Here is a 22,204-nt window from a genome sequence, read left to right as displayed (position 1 = left end):
TCACATCTGTTTCAGCAGGGGGGTGAAATTGCAGTACAGTGGAAGAATTTTAAAATTTTGCTGTAAAATAGTCTTACAACTGGAAAGACTAGCACCCTGCCTTTTGTCACTCTCTTTGACCAGTTCACTGGCACGTCAGAGGTTTCATACCAAAGGCCGCATTTATGCGGGAATGTGATTGGCATGAGATGTCCAGTAGCCCACAAATACAACCATGAAAGGTCAATATTTGCCTTAGTTATCAAGGCACACGATTTGAGTGACTAAATATGAAAATATTCTTGGTTTATGGAGTAAGTGAAAATTGAAGATTGAACATTATATGCCTTTAAAAAGAGGAAGATTGTTTATATTAACAGGTTTTTTTGTTTGTTTTTAGAAAAGGGGTATCAACGAGCCATCAAGAGCAATCTACTACAGCATTAGCAGGCATATAGTAAAATAGATTGATTGAGGAAACAGATGTCTACTTCTAAATAAAAAAATACTACCTTTCAGTGATGTCAGTTGATTTCTCATGCATGGACGTCAGCCTGCCTTTTGCAAATATTCTGAAAGCCTTCCAAAAGGAAGACACATTAAAACATGGTTTCGGCTTACCGGATTGGTCTTTTCCTATGGTCTTTTCCTATTTAAAGTTACTGGTAAAACTTTGGATATCAAAATTTGGGCGCTAAGGGCCAAGTTTTGAGGTAAGGTTACTATCTATTGCAGTGCTATCTTCTAGATGCAAAGTTAATTCTCACAGAAATCACCTTTGCTCAAAAATGCAAGGCATTGAAACAAGCATTTGTTAAGGAGTTAAAATTTTCAAACAGTAAGTTTTAATTGCCTATGTTAGACAAATAAGCGCTGATATATAAACATGGTTACATTAAAGTAGTTCTGTAGTTCAACATACTAGAAATTGAGGTCCAGTCATACTTTTAGTGATACAGAAGAGCAAGATTTGGGTTCTAGAAATTCCTCATAAAGATTAAGATATGCAATATGGTTTGGAGACCATGGTAAAGACAAGACAAATTTGCACATCACAATAAAAACTAAGTAGATCAATTTATTATGTATACTATACAACGTGTATGTTTGTAAGAAGCAATTGACATTTCATCACCTTAACTTCTTGAGTGGGTGTAAAGAATATGTCCAACAAAACAGCACTTCTGGGGCCTTTGCACAAACACTGTCCTACAGTACCATGAACAATGAGAGAAGCCTTCAGTGCTATTAGGTTTGGGGACATATCTTTGAAGCTGTTAATTAATCCACTTGCAACTATTTTGAATAAAATGTTGATGCTACTTGATACCGTATAATAAACCTACATGAGTACTACTAGCTAATCACTGCCTATCCTTAAAGGCAAGATAAGAAAGGGACTACCAGGCTACAGTGCAGATAGATCTCTGAAAAAGGTTATTTATCAAATGGTAAAACTCATATTATACATTATATACACAAGTTTGGATAGCTTAGTTATCTTGCTAGAGTAAGATGAAGGTAGGTGTACATTAGCAGTCAAGTTTGATCTACTGTGAAGCGATTATTGGGCTTCATCATTAAGTCTTAATTAATGTATATATAATCAAACTAGCTGTGCCTGCTGCTGAGGTTTATCAGACGAGGTTAAGGCTCACAATCAGTCATTCCCTGGTTAGTAAAACAGTACTTCAAATATATATTTCTCATGAATCATCTATAATGGCATTTGTTACAACTTTAAGAACTGCAAGCCACTGAATGGACAACAAGCATTTGGTGTCTAATCAGTGGTACAAAATAGTGAATTATAGCTGATGGAATGGAATGTTAAATTTAAGCCATTTTTACCTCCTTAAATATCAAGACAACTCACCTGGTGAATTACAGTGTAGCATCACCGACAATGCACACTGAGTCACTTTCAATTGTTAGAATCTTGTTTCAGACCAAATCTTAAATCCTATCAGTAGGCCTAATTTTTCATTTGCTTTCAGTCATACATACAAAAATAAGGAAGGATTTTCACATTAGGACAGACAGCTATAAAAAGCAGTTTACTTTTCTCTCTCTCTCTCTCTATATATATATATCTGTATTTCCTTGCTATTGTGGTATACACTTATGATTTAATAAATTCTCCTTTCCCAGATTAACTTTTTACTTATGGAAACAGGGTATCAATTTTACTGTTTATTCAGTCTGGTTCCCATGAAAAATATTCACAAATCTGTTATAATCTTAATGGAAGTAAGGAAAAAGTGAACTGTAATTAGCATGAATTACAAGCAAAAGACATGTAAAAAGGAACAGACTTCTTTGAGATTTCGAAATTCTCTGGGATGAGTGTCCTCCTTTGACTCCAATGGGGGAGGGTCAAACTGACAAGATTATGCAAATTAATCCTGTACCAATACCCTTAAATCATCTAAACCTACCATACACATAATTAACATATCTACCACTACATCTTTTATGAAAAGAGACCAGAATTTTCAAAATGGGTGAAGTCAATGAGAGCTGCAGGTGCTCAGTGCCTATGGAAACAATCAGGCCCTTGGCCACAGTGCATGGTCAAATAGGTCTGAGTTAAGCTTAACTAAGTTTTTCCTTGTTTGTTTTCTGACCTTTTAGTCATTCTTTCGGATGGGGCACTGAAAAGAAGAAAGATTAGTCTAATTTTTCTTCAATGGTCATTTCCCCCACAAGATTTTTTTTTTTTTTGGATGATTACAATACAGAAGATTTTTTAAATGCACACTGTAATTAGAATATTCTTTCATGCATGCTTGTGATTGGGCTGGGTTTACACAAAGGAATTGTGTTGCAGTTTTCCTTGAAGAAGTGAATGACAAATGCAAGCTATCCAAGAATCTTGCCTTCTTGGAGAGGTGATTTTGGGGGGGGGGGGGGGGGGGGTGGGAGGAAAAATTCTGAACTCCTCTTTTCAAAAGGGGAACTTACAGCCTTTTTGTTAATTGGTTTTTAATAAGCATTATAGAGCAAGCACTACATTAACTAATACCTGATCCAGCTAAAAGAGCAAGTTCTGATTCATATTGTGCCCATGCTCAGCTAGCTTTCGGATATGATGCAATTATATTTATATTTTGGTAGCTTCTAAGTGTTACCTGCTGTATCTAGCAATTTAGGTCCCCATATGACCTGCACTGTCTACACAGAAAGTGAAATTTATCTTTATTTACTGAAATGACAAACTACAACATTATCTATCAATAGACACATCTTGTGTTAATCAATAGATCACAGTGTATAATATAAGTTCCTATTCTTGGTGTTGATCAAAACCAGTTAGGGTTTGTTGTGCAACACAAAGAACTAAGATGTCCCAACAATAAGTCTATATATTATAACATCACTTTATGCGTTCAGCAAAACAAGATTTCATATCCTTTCAATTAAAAACGTTAAATATTCCAAATGCATTAATGCCTGTCCAATTTCTTAGTAACCCCTAGTAGTTTTGAAGGCTGTCATCTGGGGAACCCTCAAGGACAGTATACGTTTTCATACATTTATTTCTCTATATTCCAAATATCCCACAAAGCATTTCAACTTTAAAAGCTATAGATTTAAAAGATACTGAACAGAATGGGCACCTGCCTTTGAATGCCCATAGGTACATAATTCAGATTACCATATATGAACATTGGAGGTTGTTACACACAGAAAAAAATACAGCTGCAAAAGCATAGGGTTAAGACCAACTCAATCAAGTTTCTACGTTAAGTGTTTCATGAATTCTGGGTACAGAAGTTTGTTACGTTCAGCAGCAAGATTCTGAGCACATAATTTCAGGCTGAGACTTTCAAAGGTACAGAATCACTTGTGCTTCTGGTTGGCACATTCTGCTTTTTAAAATGTAAAATTAATAGACAATTGCAAAAGGTTGTGCAAAACTATTGTATTTACAAAAATGGCACAAGAGTGAATTCAACAGTCTATGCACATGCACACTTCATTCACATCTTCAACAAAAGTGTGTTCTACACTACAGAACTGAAAAGAATACCAGCTTCAACAGGCAGTTGTAAATAAGTACTAGGTTCACAAGAGTTACAAGAGAATGGGCAAATATTGCCCAAGTAAAAGTCTATTGTTAAAGCTGAGACAGGTTTAAGGCCATTCAAGTTCAAGAGCAGATACACAAATTCATTCAAAGCCCCAATTTTGTTTTTATACATGCTTTACCTCCTAGCAACTTGTGGTCTAAACCTCTATTTTAGAGAACAAAGCAGAAACCAAACACAGAAGAAAAAGCAACACAACAGGTAGTTATATTAAATACAAACATACTATGCTGCAATTGAGGTGAAATAAGGAAAGCAGAAACAGTAAAAATTGTAAAACTTGCGATGTCACTTGCTGAAACCAGTCCTACACTAGGAAATAGGCAATATGTACATTTTCAAGTAGATTACTTTACATTGCTCTAACCAAACCTGTCCTTTTTATCAGTGCATTGTTCTCAACTAGACCAAGTACTACACATTTTACTCTCAACAGTACTCCCATACAATAGCAGCACACGCTACCACTACCTGCAAAGCTGTCAGTCTCAATGACTTAGTGTAGGGGGGGGAAGAGAAAAAAAACGTGAGGAATAACTATTCAGGAGAAAACAGGAATGAGAAGATTCATGCAGTTCAGCCATTCTAGTCAGCCAGCCAGCTTGCTGGCAACAAGAGATGGTTTCCGCTGAGGAAGATCCTGTGGAGTGGGAATGTGATCACCAGTCACTTCTGTCTTGTCAGGAGCTGCGGTAGGGAGTTGCTTGTTCTTCATTTTTGCTTTAGCCATGTTGTAATCCCCAGAATCAAAGTATTTTTGCTAGAAGACAAAAATATTTAAGACTTGAAAAGTTTATCCAATACATAAATGAAATTACATCAGTTATTGAATCAAAGACCATTTAAAACTTCAGAAATAGATAACTGAGTGGGAAGTTTAAAGCAGTGCTCTTAAAAAGGAGAAAAATGAAGAGTTAAAAAACAAAACTATTTTCTACCCCATTTGGGGCACAGTAGCTTTATTAAACACTCCAAAATAAAACAGTAAGTTGAGAACATTAAGACTGCAGAGTTAAGCATGGCAGGTGAAGAAACGCTGATGTTAAGATTTCACACGTAGCCATAGGTCTGTCCTGTTTCATATAAGCACTTTGCTACTGACCATAGTTTTCAAAAGAACAGGAGGCTTCATTCACTGTCAAGGACTTCAACCCAGGACCTGAAAAGCTTGGTGTGCTAAGTGAACTCAGAATCATGTACCTCAACAACCAAAATATCTTAGAAAGTCCAAAGGATAGAGAGCCTGCTCCAGGAATCCCAGAGCTGTGCTACCTTGAAATAAATTAAAAAAAAAAAAACAAAAAAAAAACAAAAAACACACACCCAGCATATTTAACTAGACTTCACATTATACAGCTAAATTAGTTACGGACACATTCACAGAAAGTCCTTCCTGAGCTGCACGTACCATGGTTAAGATTTTGTCACCTTTATTTTTAGTAGAAGCCACAGATAGGTCACAGGCAAACAAACAAAAATTAATGGGAGCCAGTGACTTGTCTGTGACTTTACTAGAAATAACTCAGGGGCAGAGTGAGGAAGTAGGGAGGAATGACAGCTGGAGTTCCATGGGGGGGGGACTGACAGGCTGAGTCCCACCTGCCTCCAGGGACTGTGGCCACAGGGGAGACATGGAGCCCTGGCTCTGGAGCTGGCTGCAGTTGTGGGGCAGGGGCACAGAGTCCCCGCTCTAACCCCCGCCACAGATGCACAGCCCCGGCCACAGCCGGGGGGGGGGGAGGGGGGGAGGAGGAGAGGGGAAAGGAGAGAGAGATGGCCCTGGGAAGCCATGGGGCAGGGGCACATGGCCCTGGCTCCAGCCCCAGCTGCGAGGCAGGGCAGGACATGGTCTGGGTTCCAACTGCAGGGCAGGGGCGCACAGTCCCACCTCCAGCCCCGGCTTCAGCCACTGACAGCTGAAGCCGAAGAAGTCACGGAGGTCTCGTAAAGTCACAGAATCCGTGACTACCACGACCAAATCATAGCCTTAATTATGATCTTAGGAAAAAACAAACAAAACAAAAAAAATTGAGCATGCTCTGAGTTTTTAAAGGCCCATTTGGTCAAACCACCTACTTTCAACCAAAACAATGAAAAGGCTTGAAAATGAAAACGAAAACACTTTTTCATGAGGACTATACCAACACCAAGTTGTACCTTCTAACCCCATAACATTTCAGCCAGAGGGAAATCTATTGACCTTTTCTGAAACTCCCCAACCCCAAATAAAAAGATCTTTTGTCATAGCCTTCACACATAAGCTAGCTGATCTGCTTTGCTTCTAACTTTCCAAAGAGAATTCCTTCAGAGTTTTCTGTCCAGAAGCAAAAGTTTCGAACAGCAACTGAAAATGAGTTAGAATGACAACAGTTATGCAGCTTTAACTGTAAGGGCTGGATCCAGAAATTGACTTAGGCACTTATATTCCACATTTGGTCACCACTGGGACCACCACTCAGCTGTTCTACCTTGTAGGTGCCAAAATTTCAGCAGCTGAGCATGTACACAGCAGTCTAAGTCCTGACACTTCACAGTAGTTCAGAACATAAGCCCTAGTGTGATTCAGAAACCAGGCATTCTGCTGCCACTCTTGCCTTTAGGGGCTGATCCAGTAGGCATGCTTGGAGCACACCTAAATCCACACAAAATGGCTGGAGAGTAGAGTGGCAGCAGCCCCTTATAACCTTCAGCTCAGTGGTTAGGACACTCACCTGGGATATAGAAAACCCAAGGTTTCATTCCTCCTCCTCCTCTGACTGATGTGGAGAAGGGATATGAACAGGGATTTCCCACCTCTCACTCCAGTGCCTTAACTGGACTACAGAGTCACTCTCATTGGCACAATGGATAATTATATATATTAGTGGAACAGCTCCAACAGGACACTCTGAGAACTGTGACACCCCCCTCCCCCCGAATATCCCACGGTCCCGTGGTTAGGACACTCACCTGAGAAGTAAGAGACCCAAGTTCAAATCCCTTCTCCACATCAGGCAAAGGGGGAAATTGAGCCCAGGTCTCCCATACACCCTAACCAAAGGTGAAAACAGGGATGCTGCCTCTTGCTACTGCGTTTCTTACAAAAAAAAAAAAAAAGAAAGAAAAAAAAATCCCCACCACACACACCAGCTAACTCAAGGAGAGAGATCATGGCTGCACATCCCAAGTGGAGCTGGCTGCCTCCCTCCAGTCCAGACTTACGCACTTAACTCTCTCTGTGGAGCTCAGGCCATACAATTTCCTTGGCATTTCCTACTGGCTGGCTTAGGCAGCTCCCCATTCAGTGTGGTGGTTTGTGCTATTCCCATTCTTAGACACCGAACTCTCCCCATCCATTGTAGGAAGTCTGAGCATCTAATTCAGGGTTGTGAATTCCACTAGGGCTCCTAAATCCCTTTGTAAATCTAGCCCTAAGTGTGTCTACGATTCCCCCCATAATATTAGTTTTCGCTCTTATATTTCTGTAACAGAAAACGACAGTGTAGAGTTTACTAGGCTTATGGAAGGGACAGTGCTCTTTGTTTTTGGCCGAACAAAAGCAGTGTCAGAGAGAAAGCAAACTGGACATAGAGGAAAACTGCCTCCTGAAGACTTGTGGCACACTGTAGAAACAATTGCTTCAAAATTGAGCCACTGTGCCACATGAACAGAAATCATAATATGCAGTGCCATATTTTATCCCCCTGTATCAATGGGCTAACAATGATTGTTGGATTGTGAACATGTGCCTCACCCACCAAAATCTAATTACTAACAAAAATTTTGCTTTATTTCCAAAGACAATTCAATTTAAGTGTCTTCCCATGCTGCATATTAAAAGAAATAATGAACAAAGAAGGGAAGTGATTATACAATGAAACCCGCTACACACAGAACACTGTCTAACGCAGAGAATACTGAAAAAAAAGCCAGTAAAATAAAACGGTAAATAAAACAAATCTGACAATTAAAATTCGGAAGTGTGATTTAAGTGGTTAGTGTCCCTTCAAAAGTGAGACATGTAGATGGTTCAAGTCTACCAGAAATGTCAATACATAACAAGATTGTTCTTCCCAAATTTAATTGGCTGTTTAAGACTGGTCTTTGTTTTACTTATAAGACAGACAGTTGGGAGTGGAGAGAATCTGCAATGTCAACCCCTTTTCTCAGTCAGGTTACATTTTGAAGACTCTGCAAAGAAAAAGCTAGAGATTTACAATTTTGATATTTAAACCATAACTTGAGACCTAATTTTATAGTGGCTGGAGCAGGCAAACCAAATTTTACTGCTACCCACTAGGTCTCAGCTAATAGTGTTTAGTAAACTAAACTTTTCATCTTTTTCTAGCTTTATTTTTTGTTGCAAAGTGTCAAACATAATTCAGGAACCTGCTGTCCCATTCAATCCTTTATATTGTAAAGGACATTCTCTACTTCAGCCCCAGATTTGCCAGTTTTGAGGCTTATGTGACTATTTTTAGGTTATACAAGGAGGCCAAAAATCAGACTTAAAATTAAGCTTCCTCCATATTCCATATCACCTCTGGAACGGATTACCCTATTTATAGGTTTATAAATTCAAGTCAGTTGGAAGTTGAATACTGTAGAACATGTAACACACTAGTTAAGTGTTTAATACAGAGAGCACATTACACCCATTCTCAGTGTTCTGTATTAACTACTGACTCATTTCTAAGAGAAGTTTAAGGTACTGGTTTCAACCTGTGAAGCTCTGAATGGCTCTCCATTAAGTATGATAGCAGCTGCAATATACAGTGCCTGAGCTAACAGCCCCTGAATTAACTGGGAAGGGCTGGTGACAGGGGGCACAATTTGCATCCTGACCTTGGATCGCCAATCCATTAGTCACCAAATCTGTGTTTACCTGAGAGCCTTAGGCCAGGTCTACACTTTGAACTTAACTGGAAAACCCTCCTAGTGCAGCCTTTTTGCCAGTATATCATATACCAGTGAAATAAACTATACCAGCAAAAGCATGTAGATCATAATGTCCTTCGTACTGCAACATTATATTTAACTGTAGTGAATAGTTCAAGAGATACATGAGCACATATTTAGATACTCTGCTTAAAGACAAATGTTTTCTCTGAGCATAAGTGAATGAACATGTTAATTGTACTCTAACGATCATACAAAAAGCCCCAAACAACTCAGATTCTGTGAGGATAATCCAGGAGCACACCTCTCTGCACTTACCTTCCATCTATGGATTGCACAGATGAACTATAATAATGTGAAAACAACGAGGAGTCCCTATAATAATGTGGTTAACCGTTCCCAATTCAGCCTCATTTACACTGGCTTCATCTATTGGGCAAGATCCTGACCCCACTCTGGCTGATCTGTGCTGCTCCAACAGCAAAGCAGCAAAAAGCAATCTTAACTGCTACCTGAGAAGTCCACTCATGTGGCAAAGGACCTGCGTAGCAGCTGTTCCAGCTCAGGGTACAGAAAAAAGGACACGTTCAGGAAGCTGTTGTCATGGAGTCACGAGGGCGATGCTCTAAACTACTCCATATGAAGCCAGCCAGGACTCTGGGGGAGCATGCGTCCTCTCTCTGAGCATACTGTCTCCAGGACAAGAAGCTGAGACATCTTAGACCCTTCCTGGGTCTGACCTTGGAGAATTCAGCATCCCCTTCCATACCATGTGCTTCCCGCAGCGAGTCCACCCGTGCGGGGCTCCTGGGGAAGCCAGAGCGCCCTGCACCCTAACTCCGCAGTCAGACGTGACTCTCCGCCAGCCGGTAAAACAGAAGGTTTATTAGTTGACAGGAACACAGCATAGGACAGAACTTGTTAGCACAGAAATCAGTGACTTTCAACCAAGTCCATCTTGGGCGGGGGAAAGGGACCCCAGACCTATGGCTCTGGTCCTCCCCCTGCGCCCCAAGCCAGCCGAGACTGACTCGCTTCGAGCTGCCCGGTCCCTGCCCTGCCCGTTGCTCCCCCTCTGGCCTTTGTCTCGCTTCCCGGGCCAAGTGTCATCTGGTCGCATCCCCCTCCTGGGTCTCAGATTACAAAGGGGCAGCCATAGCATCCATGCAGGCAGCTGGAGCAGCCCCCACAAAAGTCACACACCCTTATTCCCACCACCTAGACATTGGTGCAATACACAGGGAAACTGAGGCACGCATAGCATTCATGCAAAACAGTAAGGCTCACATACAACATAAGGGAAAATCCCCACTATGTCACAGCTTCTACCTCCCACCAATTTTGGGGGGCCATTAACTGCCAACATAACTTTGCATTGGCTGGTAGATGGGGGATTAAAGATGGCTTGACTTCACTTTCATATGCCACTCCCATCTGAGCTGCACAACAAACAGTAAAAGCTAGGATGCTATAGATCTGGAGGTGCATGTACTGGCAGAGGTTGCAGAAGCTTGCACAACACCTGGCCTACCATGACTGCTCATCTAATCACAGAGGACACTTTACATAGTGCCTTTCATGCAAACATACTGAACAGTTTACAGATGGGTAAATGAAAGCACAAAATAGATGAGACACTTGCCCAGTGTAAAAAACAAAAATCACTGGCTGAGTTTGGAACAAAACAAAACTGCTGACTCATTCCATACTACTGATCTAATGGATTGAGTGCTCTCCAGGCTGGGATATAAATTTATGACTACAATATCTGTGATGTCTACAGTACATTGGCACAAATTTCAGTGAAACATTACGGCCTTCATGTAGTTACTAGGAAGATGGGTCAATATTTTTTAAGAGCGGCCACTAATTTTGGCAATCCTAAAACAAGAGGGATGGTATAAGAGCAATGCAAAGCAGCTGTAGCAGAGACCAGGTTCTGGCCCTAAATGTTTACTACAGTGGAATGACGGCTGATTTTATGGAAGTACTGTCAGGCAACAAGGGGCCACCTTTTGAATTTAGTGTTCTCAAAAAGGTTGGATGAGTCATTGAAGCTGTATTCAGTTACAGTGCCAGATTGTTAGTGTTTTGTTTTGCAGGCATGATCTTTGAACAAACATAATTTCCGATGGCTTTTACCATTTGTGACGCTAGCTGATTAAAATAGGACCATATAGATCAGTGGTTTTCAAACTTTTTTCCTGGCGACCCCGTTGAAGAAAATTGTTGATGTCCGTGACCCAACGGACCTGGGGATGAAGGGTCTAGGGTATGGGAGGGGCTCAGAGCTGGGACAGAGTGTTGGGGTGAGGGCTGCGGCTGGGAATGAGGGGTTCAGGGTGTGGGAGGGGGCTCTGGACTGGTGGTTGGGGTGTGTGCTCTGGAGTGGGACCAGGGATGAGAGGTTTGGATGCAGGAGCGGCTCCAGGTTTGGGGAGGGCTCAGGGCTGTGGCAGGGGGTTGGGATGCAGGAGGGGGTCAGGGCTCTGGGCTGAGGGTGCAGGCTCTGGGGTGGAGCCAGGGATGAGAGTTCTGGGGTGCAGGAGGAGCTCCAGGTCTGGGGTGCGGGAGGGGGTCAGGGCTCTGGGCTGGGGGTGCAGGCTCTGGGGTGGGGTTTGGGGTGCAAGAAGGGGCTCTGGGTTTGGGGGGGGTTCAGGGCTGAGGCCGGAGTTTGGGGCACAGGCTTATCTCAGTGGCTCCCGGTCAACGGCGCAGCTGGGTTGCAGAGTCAGGCTTCCCGCCTGGCCTGGCACCGTGGACCACACTGCACCCCGGAAGCAGCCAGCAGCAGGTGCAGGTCCAGCTCTTAGGCGGAGGCGCGCAAGCAACTCTGCTCAGCTCTCACCCTCAAGCACCATCCCCTCCAGCTCCCACTGACTAATTCCCAGCCAATGGGAGTGCGGAGCAGGTACTCGGGGCGGGGGCAGTGCATGGAGCCTCGTGCCCCCGCCCACCACCTAGGAGCCAGAACTGCTGCTAGCTGCTTTTGGGGCACAGTGCGTGTCGGAAAATGTAGGGACTAGCCTGCCTTATCTGGGCAGCACCGCCAACAGGACTTTTAACGGCCCAGTTGGTGGTGCTGACCAGAGCTTCCGCAACCCAGTCCCTTCCAGTCCGCGACCCAGTTCTGGATCGCTACCCACAGTTTGAAAACCACTGATATAGATCATTGTTGCAACCACTGTTATACATTTGCAACAAAACTTGTACAAAGGTTGTCAAGTGAGGTGTCTATGAAAAGGTTATGATTTGCTGATTATGATTATGCTGTCTGTATGCATGTATCATTTTTGTATTTTAAGTTATGAGTATTGGCTCTATACCTGTGTTTCAAATGTTTTCTCCTGGGATAACCAACAAGGTAGCTAGGCAGTACATCTTGGAGGGTCTATTCAAATTGAGTGGCCCATCAAAAGACACTTAACTTACAATGGACCATGGGAGATGCTCATCTACACTGAGTGGATTATCCTGTAAACATGCTGTCCGGAGTATAGGTAATGGCTTCCTACAATGACAGAGCAAAATTGGGCAGGGACATGTGACTTGCCCACGTGACTCCAAACTCACATCTTTTCTCTGTAATTTTCCACTAGCTGTGCTGAGGTTTGCTTTTTTTTTTTTTTTTTAAACAATGAGTTTCCCTCCACATGAGAGAGGATATTACAGGCCCTAGAAATCCCTCCATTTTGCCTCTATCACGCTCCAGCCTCTTTCCTGCCCAAGCCTTTGGACTATGAACTTATCCTAATTGGAGCGTTCTAATGAATGGACTGAGGACCTTACAATGATTTGGATGCAGCCAGAGACTTTATTCCATCACTGCTGCAAGCCTGAACCAAGAACTTTGCAATTACTGTATGTATTTAATTCCTTTAAACCAATTTGAATGCTCACCTTTCTTTCTTTCTTTTTATAAATAAACCTTTAGATACTAAAGGATTGGCATCAGCATGATTTTGGGGTAAGATCTGAGTTATACATTGACCTGGGTGTGTAGCTAGTCCTTTGGGACCAGAAGAACCTTTTATTTGATGAGACTGGTTGTAAAGAACCACTCATCTCTAAATCCAGTGTTTTCGGTGGCAATACAAGGACTGGGATGCCCAAGGAAACTGTTTTTATGACTTCTTGTTAGCCAGTGTGGTGAAACAGAAGTTTACTTTGTTGCTGGTTTGGTATATCCGATGGGAGATTAGCCACCAATCTTGGGGTGTATCTGCCCTATTTTTTCAGCAGTTCATCCTGAATTTGGCATCCTCAATTGTGACCCACTGAGGCAAAGTTACACTGCTATAGTGTAAAAAGTTACTGACTTCAAAAAATAACATTAAAGGATTCTGAACACTGCATGGCTTTTTCCAGAGCATTACTCTCTGGCTCAACAAAAAAACCTTTGCAGCAATGTATGCATTATCTGCATCAGTATAGTGGGGGGAAAAAGTCACAGCAACAAGCATTCCACATTTACTTTTCCATGTAAGTGACTTGTATCGATCAATTTATAAAACAGAACTCACTCCTTTCTGAAGCCTCTTCCTCAAGAAATCTGAACCCCCAGGCTTTTGGCCTAGATGAGGATATCTTGCTTTCAACTTTGCTTCTTCAACTTTTTCTGGACTGATCACCTTATCTTCCATTTCCTGAAACATATGCAATTAAAAAAATTTATTTCTATAAACACCTGTGCCAGAACTCCCCCACTGAGCAATTCAATAGCATAGTGATCTATGTTAGCCATCTGATGCCACAAACTATTAGAGAGGATTTGACTAGACACTGTTCAGCATTTTTCCAAGAGCTTTGATTGCAGCAACTATAGAGTGTGTCCCCCTCCCATCTTAAAATTAAATATACAAGGCAAAAAAAGAGATTCCTGCTGTATCTCACAGGACTCCAATTTTACAAATAGCTGATAACACTGTATCAGCCAATATATCCAATTTCATAGAGCAAGATTAATTTCTCAATCTAAAATTGGTGGTACAAAAACTTTTGAAATCTATACAAGTGCCAGTGGGACCTTTTCCAAGTATCCCTGCTGCATCGTACATAAAGCTGCACAAGAAAAGATCTGTGTAGATATTAGTTTGTGACAAGACTCCTCTTTCATGACTGTACTATAGCTATGGAGTATTAGTATCAGCCCACACTGCATACAAATATCAGAATAGTACAGCTCTGAATCCTTGCCTGCCATTATAGCACATTTATAGATACTGGCCTTTTATGGAACACTAATGAATCTATAAGTAGTTTGATATACGTTCTAACAGATTTCCACAGGCTGATACAGTACAAGTTTAAGATTGAGTAATGTCCATCGCATCGCTGGAACAGACTCATGTGTACAACACATCAAGTGATTCAACATTTTAAAGATGTCTACTCAACAGACAAGAATTTGCAGCCTCTTGTTTTTCAACATCACCCTCTACTTTGGTTATCTGCTCGTATTATATGTATATATGAAAGAGCATGTGCATATCTTCCATACACATGAAATCATCATCAGACCAATAATTTTCAGAAACAAGTATTTTCTTCTATTCAATACTGTTATGTTGATGTTACTTTCCAATGCAGAGGCCAAGCCTAGACTGCTTCTGGTACTCAATTGTGGCAAATTTTGGGAGAGGCCCTTTTGATTTATGCTGGTTGCTACTGCTTTTAATCCGCAAGGCTGGCTAAATGCTCCTCTTGTGAAAAAGAAGACACGGCAAGACTTTTGGATAAGAAGTAAAGGGATGAGAACTCTCATTGAGAGAGTCACCCAACTGCATCCAGCTCGTCTTTGAACGTTGCCATAATTAACGCCTCTCCCTGGTATCATACTTCCCCTTGTTACCTCTTTGGAACACCTGAGGATTAACCACATGCAATATTTTTCTGTCCAGACACAACTCAACAGTAGAGAATTGTGAGACACTCCCAACTTAAAAATAGTGGAGAACTAGATTACACAATTACATGAAATTCAGTTTGTATAAGTTTGTGCAAAAAGACTGAACTTCCTCACATACTGATGGGCTCTGAATTTGCATGATCTTGTGAGGAAGGACTTTGGAATCATCACAGAAAATTCAATGACAGCATGAGCTCACCATGCAGGAGCACCAGTCTATTTCAATACATTAATGAACAAGAAAGCAGCCAGTTGGTAAATAGATATGGAAGACCTATCAAGTCATCTAACCCACCTCTCTGCCAAAACAATGTTGTACCCGCCGGTACATTTTTTTGTTTGTCTAGTTTTAACAGTCCCACGAAGTTGCATTGAACCGTAAATGGCATCTCATTTAGAGGTTGTACTGATCAAGATATCTTTTCACATATAAAGATCACTTCCAACAATAGTGCTGTGACGCTGACAGATCAGCTCAGGCCAGAGCCATAGGCCAATTCACTTGTGTGTGAATATCAAAGAAGTTAAATGTAGTAGTATATATTCAAGGCAATTTTCTTGTGAGTTAACAGAGATCAAAGGAGATGTTAATTGTATTGTTTTTGCCTATCTATATCTTGTTGCTTACTATTACATTAACATTATACATGCCTGGTAATTAAATAACCATAGATCAAAGTATATGTTAATGAAGTATATTCAGGTGTTAGAACTTAACGAAAACTAATGGAACGTTACTTGTATTGTTTTCACTTATCTATTCCTATTATAATGTAATAGCAGGCATTCGCATTATGTAGTTCAAACTCTTTGGGGAATACTGCACCACTGCGCATTCCAGAAATTAATGTTGTGTGCACAGAACTTCCTTTCCCCCACAGAAATGGGCTGCAGTGCTGCTGACTGCCACTAGGGACCACTTGACCCCGCAGAGCCCACTTCACACATAGAAGACACTGCTGCAGGGGACCGAGGGAGCTACAGGGTTACCAGCAGCTGCAGTTCCCAGCATGCCCAGAGGGAAGGAGGTGGCAGCACGCAGGAAACTCCACACAAGCCTGGAATTGAGCATCAGGCTGTTTCTCTCTCTGGATCCCTGGGCTCTGAGGGATATGGGGGTGGGTGTCTGGGCTGGGGAAGCCCACAATTGAGATCTTTGGGGGGGAGGGTGCAGGTGTTGGGCAAGGGGGGGCGGGTATCTGGGCTGGGGGGCCCCTGTGGCTGGGCTCGGGGTGTGTGTGTGTGTGAAGCAGTTGCAGGTATCTGGGCCAGGAGGGCCCCGCAACTGATCTCTGGTGGGAGAGGTTGTGGGTGTCTGGCCTCCCACCTGGGCTTGGCGGGGGGGGGGGGGGGCAGGCAAAGGGGTGGGGGGAGAGAGAGAAGGCAGAGAAATAGGAACTGCGTTGTCACAGGGATTTCTTTAACACTCTACTCCTGGGGAAATTCTTTGTGTGTCTGTATTGTCACAGATATACCTTTCAGCTAGTATTTTGCAATAAATTACCAAAATAATTGAATCTGATGTGATCATGTCATGTTATTTTTAACAAAATTTGCAGAATTTTAAAATACCGTGTGCAAAAATTTTTTGGAGGGGACAGAGAATTCTCCCAGGAGTAATATCCTTGTAAGTGGAAATGCTAATTCAAAGCAAATTGGCCATTATGAGAGTAAAACAATCATCAAATTGTTGTACGGAGAAGAAGCTATAAGTTCTGATTCAAAGGAAGATCCTTTATCTCTGAACTGTTTGGATTCTAACAGGGCAGAAAAACTGAACAAAAAGATGGAGATCCCCAGAGTTATTCTGGGTAGCCCTGAAAAGATTTTGGGACACTGGCAGATTACTGCATCTCTGCTATCATTTTGGACTTACAAACTTTGACTCACACGTTAATGTATTTTACCTGCTTTAACCTCTCAAAAACTCATTTCTTTTTCTTAAACTAACTAAAGGTTTATTAGCTATTAGAGAACTGGCTGACAGCGTTATCTTTGGTGTGAGATTCAGAGTATGAATTGATGCGGGGGCAAACGACTGGTCGTTTGGGACTGGGAGAAACCTGATGTGGTATGATTTTTGGTTTATGTGACCATTAGCACAAACTTCCGTTTGTCTGGGTGGCAAGATGGGCTGGAAATGCTAAGGGGACTGTGTGTGACATGGTAATACTGATATAGTGATTCAGGAGTTCACATTTGTTACTGGCTTGATGAAATCTAATTACAGAATATACCACCAGTTTGGGGTGCCTGCCCTGTTTTCTGACAGTCTGACTTAAGATTGGAACTAACAGTTGCGAGCCACTCCAGACAGCATGACAAGTGACTCCTATCACACTGGGTCACTGTGTGTGCATAGACAGAGAGAAGTGTGACACCCAATTGAACACAATATCATCACTTTGTACAAAACCATGTGTTTTCCCAGGAAGTCTTCCATGCAAGTTCTGACAAACTCTGACAGCTAATGGTTATTATAGCTATAGATTGTTGATGTTTGGTAAATGTGACCCTCACACAACACCTTTACTCAACTTAGAGCTAGAAAAGACAGAACATTTAAGACAAATATGACATTTAAGACAATATGCACACAAATATCTCCATCTAATGACATTAATAAATGATGGTCAACATCCAACAACTTACATAAATACACTGTCTTGCTGTCTCTTAAAGGAAACTCAGCTTGTGCTAGTTTACATGTTGACAAGCCAGCACATTACCATGAAGTCAAAAAACGTATAGAATTTGCATTTATGCTATTGTGGCAAAACTAATTAAGTGTATTAATACCTGAACAGGATCCAGAATATGGTTGTCTACTACTGATTAGAACAATGGAGACCCATACATCAATGGCATTAGTGAATTCTGGAAAAGGATACATTCTCTAGACATGTTACAAAAAGCAAAATCCAGACAGATGTTTGACAATTTATTTGGAGGAAGGCCATGTACAACTAACAGATTTCTGTATTAGGCAGCCATAAGGAAGCATGCAAACGCTCTAAAGGAATTAATTCTGCAACTCTTCATTAAGTAGGACAAACCAAGATGGTTGACATACAATGCACTGTCACGGCTGGTCTACACTTACCATAGGCTCGATGGGTGATGCATCAGCGGTCAATTTGGTGGATCTAGTGAAGACCTGCTAAATCAACCACAGATTGCTCCCCATCAACTCCTGTACTCCACTGGATCGAGAAGAGTAAAGGGAGTCAACAGTACAGCGTCTCCTATCAACATCGCATATTGTGGACCCCGCGGTAAGTAGATCTAAGCTATGCAATTTGAGTTACGTGAACAGCGTAAGTCAAGTCGACGTAGCTTAGATCGACTTTTCCCTGTAGTGTAGAAAAGGTCTCAGACAACCAAATTTTGGAGCAGAGATGAGAATGCACAGCTTCCTTTTCCCTACAAGGACAAAAAAAAATCTAAATATGTAGATGTACAGTTTCTTCTAATAAATTTTATGACCCAAAGACGTGACTATCAATTCTTCTCAAACTATAGTCCGCTCAACAGGAATACCAGAACAAAACATCAAGGAGAGTGCTCCAAAGGGAGATTTTACAAAAATAAGAATCTGAAGACCAATAAATTAAATTCAAGATAAACTGCTGTGGCAAAAGCAGATATTCAAACAGGAGTAAACTGCAGCTTCTCAGGAGAGGCTTCTTGGACATATGAAGCTCTAAGGCTAGACAAAATGAACTGACAAAGTCCATTATCATTCTTTGGCAAATGACAGGTATTTTGTGACAGGGCACCGCTTTCTTCCTCCCACCCTGTAAATTTTACACCAAAGACAAGAAAAATCTAGTTTGGCTGTAACTGAAGTTTCAATTTATTTTTATCCCTTATTTAACATTTTTTATTCCTCTACTCTAACAAGCATACAGTAAAGGTTTCTAAAACATCTCTCTTTCAACTAGAAAAACTTCTGATGATTTAATTCCTGCCCAGTTCAGATTCATTATTGGGCTGTATCCAAATACAAGAGTTATTTGAAAGTCAGATTTTCACAGAAGATAGTGTTGCAAAATAAAAAGTTTATAATCTAAAGAGTTGTCCAAGTTTCAGTTATAAGTGTTTACTGAATCAGGGTTTATTTCTGTGCTTCCAGAGCTTTTAGGAATTTTTTCTCTGGGTGCATAACTTTAGTAAGTAATACAGAGGTACTACAGTTCTACACTGGATTATCGAAATATTATTTTATGAGAACAGTGACATTTTCCCAGGCAAAACGTTGCTAAATCTTTCAGGCAATATTTCTCATTTCCTGCTACAAAAGACAACATTTGATTTGTCCTGTGGAAATACTGGTGGTGACTATGTCAACTGCTTTCCTGTCTTGTCACTGGGTTCCTGTGTTTGTTCTTGGCACATAAAATCAGTGAGAGACTGAACATCAAAGATGTGACAAAATGCATGGATTTTAAAGCAAGTAACCCTGAAAAAGTTGTTGTTAATTTACTATTAGTTGACAACTGGGAAGAGGGCAGGGCAAGATGTTCCCAGCTCCCAAATGAAATAACTTGAGGGTGCATAAATTAAACTACCAGTCAATAAAATCTAGTATGCAGTTTATTAAATGTTTTTAATTCCATTAATACAACTTTGTAAGAATTACACAAACAACATCCTAACAGGATGCAAATAAAATTCAAGTTCTGTTTTTATAATTCAGAGTTTGTTCTTTTAAATTTCTTTGACCTGGACTATTAAACTAGATTGGGTCTGTTTCAAATCAATTTCACAGTAGAACTACAGCACCAGAACAGTGATACAGTGTCTGGTTCCAAAAAAAATCTCCATTAAGTGTTTAAACTTTGAAGACTTCATATTGATATTTAGTTAATATCGTAAAGTTTGCAGCCTGAGTCAATTGCTTGAACTAGAACAATACAAAAGAAATCACATAAGCTATATTGTTGCATAATTTAGGATTAAGAATACTCAAGTATACAGAGCTATTCTGATAGTGATGCATAGTCCGAAATATTTTTACTACATTTTGGGTAGGAACACTGTCCTGTCAATAGTTTTTCCACAAATGTTTTCCAAACTTAAGAACGTTAAGCTATTGAACATAGAAAATTGAACTTGTTGTAGGAAGTCTGAACTAGTAAGGTCTTCATTAAAACATTTCAATCAGTCAACTTTAGCCCCAAACCCTTTCTGCCTGTACAACTAGTTCAGGTCAGACACAAGAAAATGGGTGGATGACGGCAGAGCTTTAGGTCATGTCTACACGCGAGAGCTTACAGTGGCAAAGCTGTACAGATGCAGCTGTGCCACTGAAAGGTCTCCCAGGTAGCTGCTCTATGCCGTTGGCATAATTAAGCCACCCCCAATGAGCGGCAGTAGCTATGTCGGTGGGAGAATGTCCCCTGCCAACATAGGGCTGTCCACACCGACACTTCTGTCAGTGTAACTAATGTCCCTATGCGGTGTGTTTTTTTCCACACTCCTAAGCGATATAAGTTATACCAACAAAAGTGCTAATGTAGACATATATTTGGTTTACTCTCTTAAGGCTATCACCTAAGTTTAGACTGTTTGGGGTAAAAAGTTACAGCACTTCAGTACAACAGAAGTGATTCCATAACTTAAGTCCAATCAGGAAGACTTAAAAAAAACCAAACCATTTAATGTTTGCAATGCAGACCGTAAGCAATAATACAAACCCAAAAAGAAGGGAGACTTTTTGTAGTCCAAATCAAGAAAAAAAGTAAAGACAGCATAAAATGAGGGAAGCTAGATTCCAGTTTTCAAACTCCAAGATGCTGTAAGTAACAGAAGTAATGTTTTAAAACTGGCCAATGATTTCTTTTAAAGTGGCCATTTTCAGTGACGACAGATCATAAGTACGTATAGCAGTTTTGTTTTGGATGCTCTCCATTCTTTATGGCCTCTGGGAAAAGCCAAGAGAGACTCTCAAGTAGCCTGCTGCTCCTTGAGCCATTCAAAAATTACAATGCTGGTAAAATGGTGGAGAGTTTCCTTCCACCAAGGCTTCACATGAAGACCTCAGACCCCTAGCACACAGACGACTACAGGGACTAGCTGGGGGAAAGGGAAAGGCCCTGGGAGTAATAAGGAGAGGGAAAGTGATCATTCCCCGCAGCCCCAGGCATATTAATGGTTTATTGGTCAGGAGACTAAAACTCCCCCCTGTGAAACAATGTGCAAAGGTCAATATCTTAGTGTTTTTCACCTCTCAGCCATGTTAAGCTATGGAGCCCAGGGCCTGCAACCTGCCCCGCGCACAGTCACACATCCCAGCTGTCCGCAGCCAGCAACACCCCCCCGGGACACAGAGCTCAGCACGGGTAAAAGCTTCCTGATCCTGCAGTGGGCCGCAGCGCTTCACTGCGGGAGCCGGGGCAGGGGGCCGCGCGCCATCCCAACCTTCCTGCGGGGAAGTCACCCCCAAGCTGTGAGCTCGCATACACCCGCTCCCGAGGCGCCTCCCCAGCCAAGTTCGGCGGCGGCAAGGCGCCATCCTGAGACAATCCCATTCCCGCAGCGACCCCGGCCTGCTCCGCGGCAGCGGCCACCGCGCCTGGGGGGCTCCCCAAGACCCTGGCCAGGAGCAAAGCGGGGCCTCCGCGCGGGCAGAGCCGAACAGCAGCTCAGGCCTGGGGCACCGCGCCCCGGGTAGAACCAGCGGCCCCCGCAGGCCGGGAGAGGGGACCGGCCGCCGCAAGAGACGGAGCACGCTGCTGGGCCAGGCTGGACGCAGCCGACCCTGCCCCGGGCCCCGACGGCAGCCGGCACCAACACAGCTCAGGAGAGAGTGGCCGCCCTCCCCCACGTGCCCTGAGGAGGCACGACCCAGCCGCCCACCTTCTGCTCCTCGGCCGAAGCAGGCTCCGGGCTCTCGGCGGACATAGCACCCCCAGCAGCTGCTGCTAGAAAAGGAGACGGCAGGGAGTGGGGAAGCGCAGCCGCCTCAGTCGTTAGCTACCACCACCGGACCGCGCACCGATCACCTCCCGCACAAGATGGCCGCCACTCTTACGACGGCGAGCTGGCGGGCTCAAACTTCCTCCGCTCTTACGCTCCCCAACAACTCAGCCGGCTTGGGAGAGAGCGAATAAGCAGAAAAGAACTTTCCAACTTCCGCATCTCTCTTCCTCGACTTCCGCTTTTAACGTCATATCCGCCTCCCTCTGCAGATGAGAAGTGGGAGTTGTAGTATAGTCTTTTGTTTTGGCCTGTTCTAGCCTTAGGGTGGCTACTGCTCCGTGATTACGCCATTTCAAGAGGAGAGAGCAAGGGGGACCTGCATTAAAACTGCATCCTAGCTAGGGTGACCATATTTCCCAAAGGG

At 42.4% G+C, this 22,204-nt stretch overlaps 1 protein-coding gene across 1 annotated transcript; it reads right to left on the bottom strand.

Moving 5' to 3' along the window:
- Positions 1-801: 801 nt before the first annotated feature.
- Positions 802-22,007, bottom strand: ARPP19 (cAMP regulated phosphoprotein 19). The gene is made up of 3 exons (XM_073303849.2): positions 21,718-22,007; positions 13,472-13,594; positions 802-4,830 (listed from the first exon to the last, which is right to left on the bottom strand). The coding sequence occupies exons 1-3, from the start codon at positions 21,760-21,762 to the stop codon at positions 4,660-4,662; spliced, it is 339 nt and encodes a 112-aa protein (XP_073159950.1). The 5' UTR covers positions 21,763-22,007; the 3' UTR covers positions 802-4,659.
- Positions 22,008-22,204: the final 197 nt, after the last annotated feature.

The sequence above is a fragment of the Lepidochelys kempii genome, chromosome 10, assembly GCF_965140285.1.
Source record: "Lepidochelys kempii isolate rLepKem1 chromosome 10, rLepKem1.hap1, whole genome shotgun sequence".
NCBI lineage: Eukaryota > Metazoa > Chordata > Testudines > Cheloniidae > Lepidochelys > Lepidochelys kempii.
The sequence above is the reverse complement of the archived record's forward strand: the minus strand, read 5'-3'. Positions and strand labels throughout refer to the sequence as shown.

Coding starts and splice junctions, on each gene's coding strand:
- ARPP19 (XM_073303849.2), bottom strand. CDS start 21,762: ATGTCCGCCGAGAGCCCGGAGCCTGCTTCGGCCGAGGAGCAGAAG. Junction 13,595..21,717: donor CTTCGGCCGAGGAGCAGAAG/GTGGGCGGCTGG, acceptor CATATGTTTCAG/GAAATGGAAGATAAGGTGAT. Junction 4,831..13,471: donor GGAAGAGGCTTCAGAAAGGA/GTGAGTTCTGTT, acceptor TTTGTCTTCTAG/CAAAAATACTTTGATTCTGG.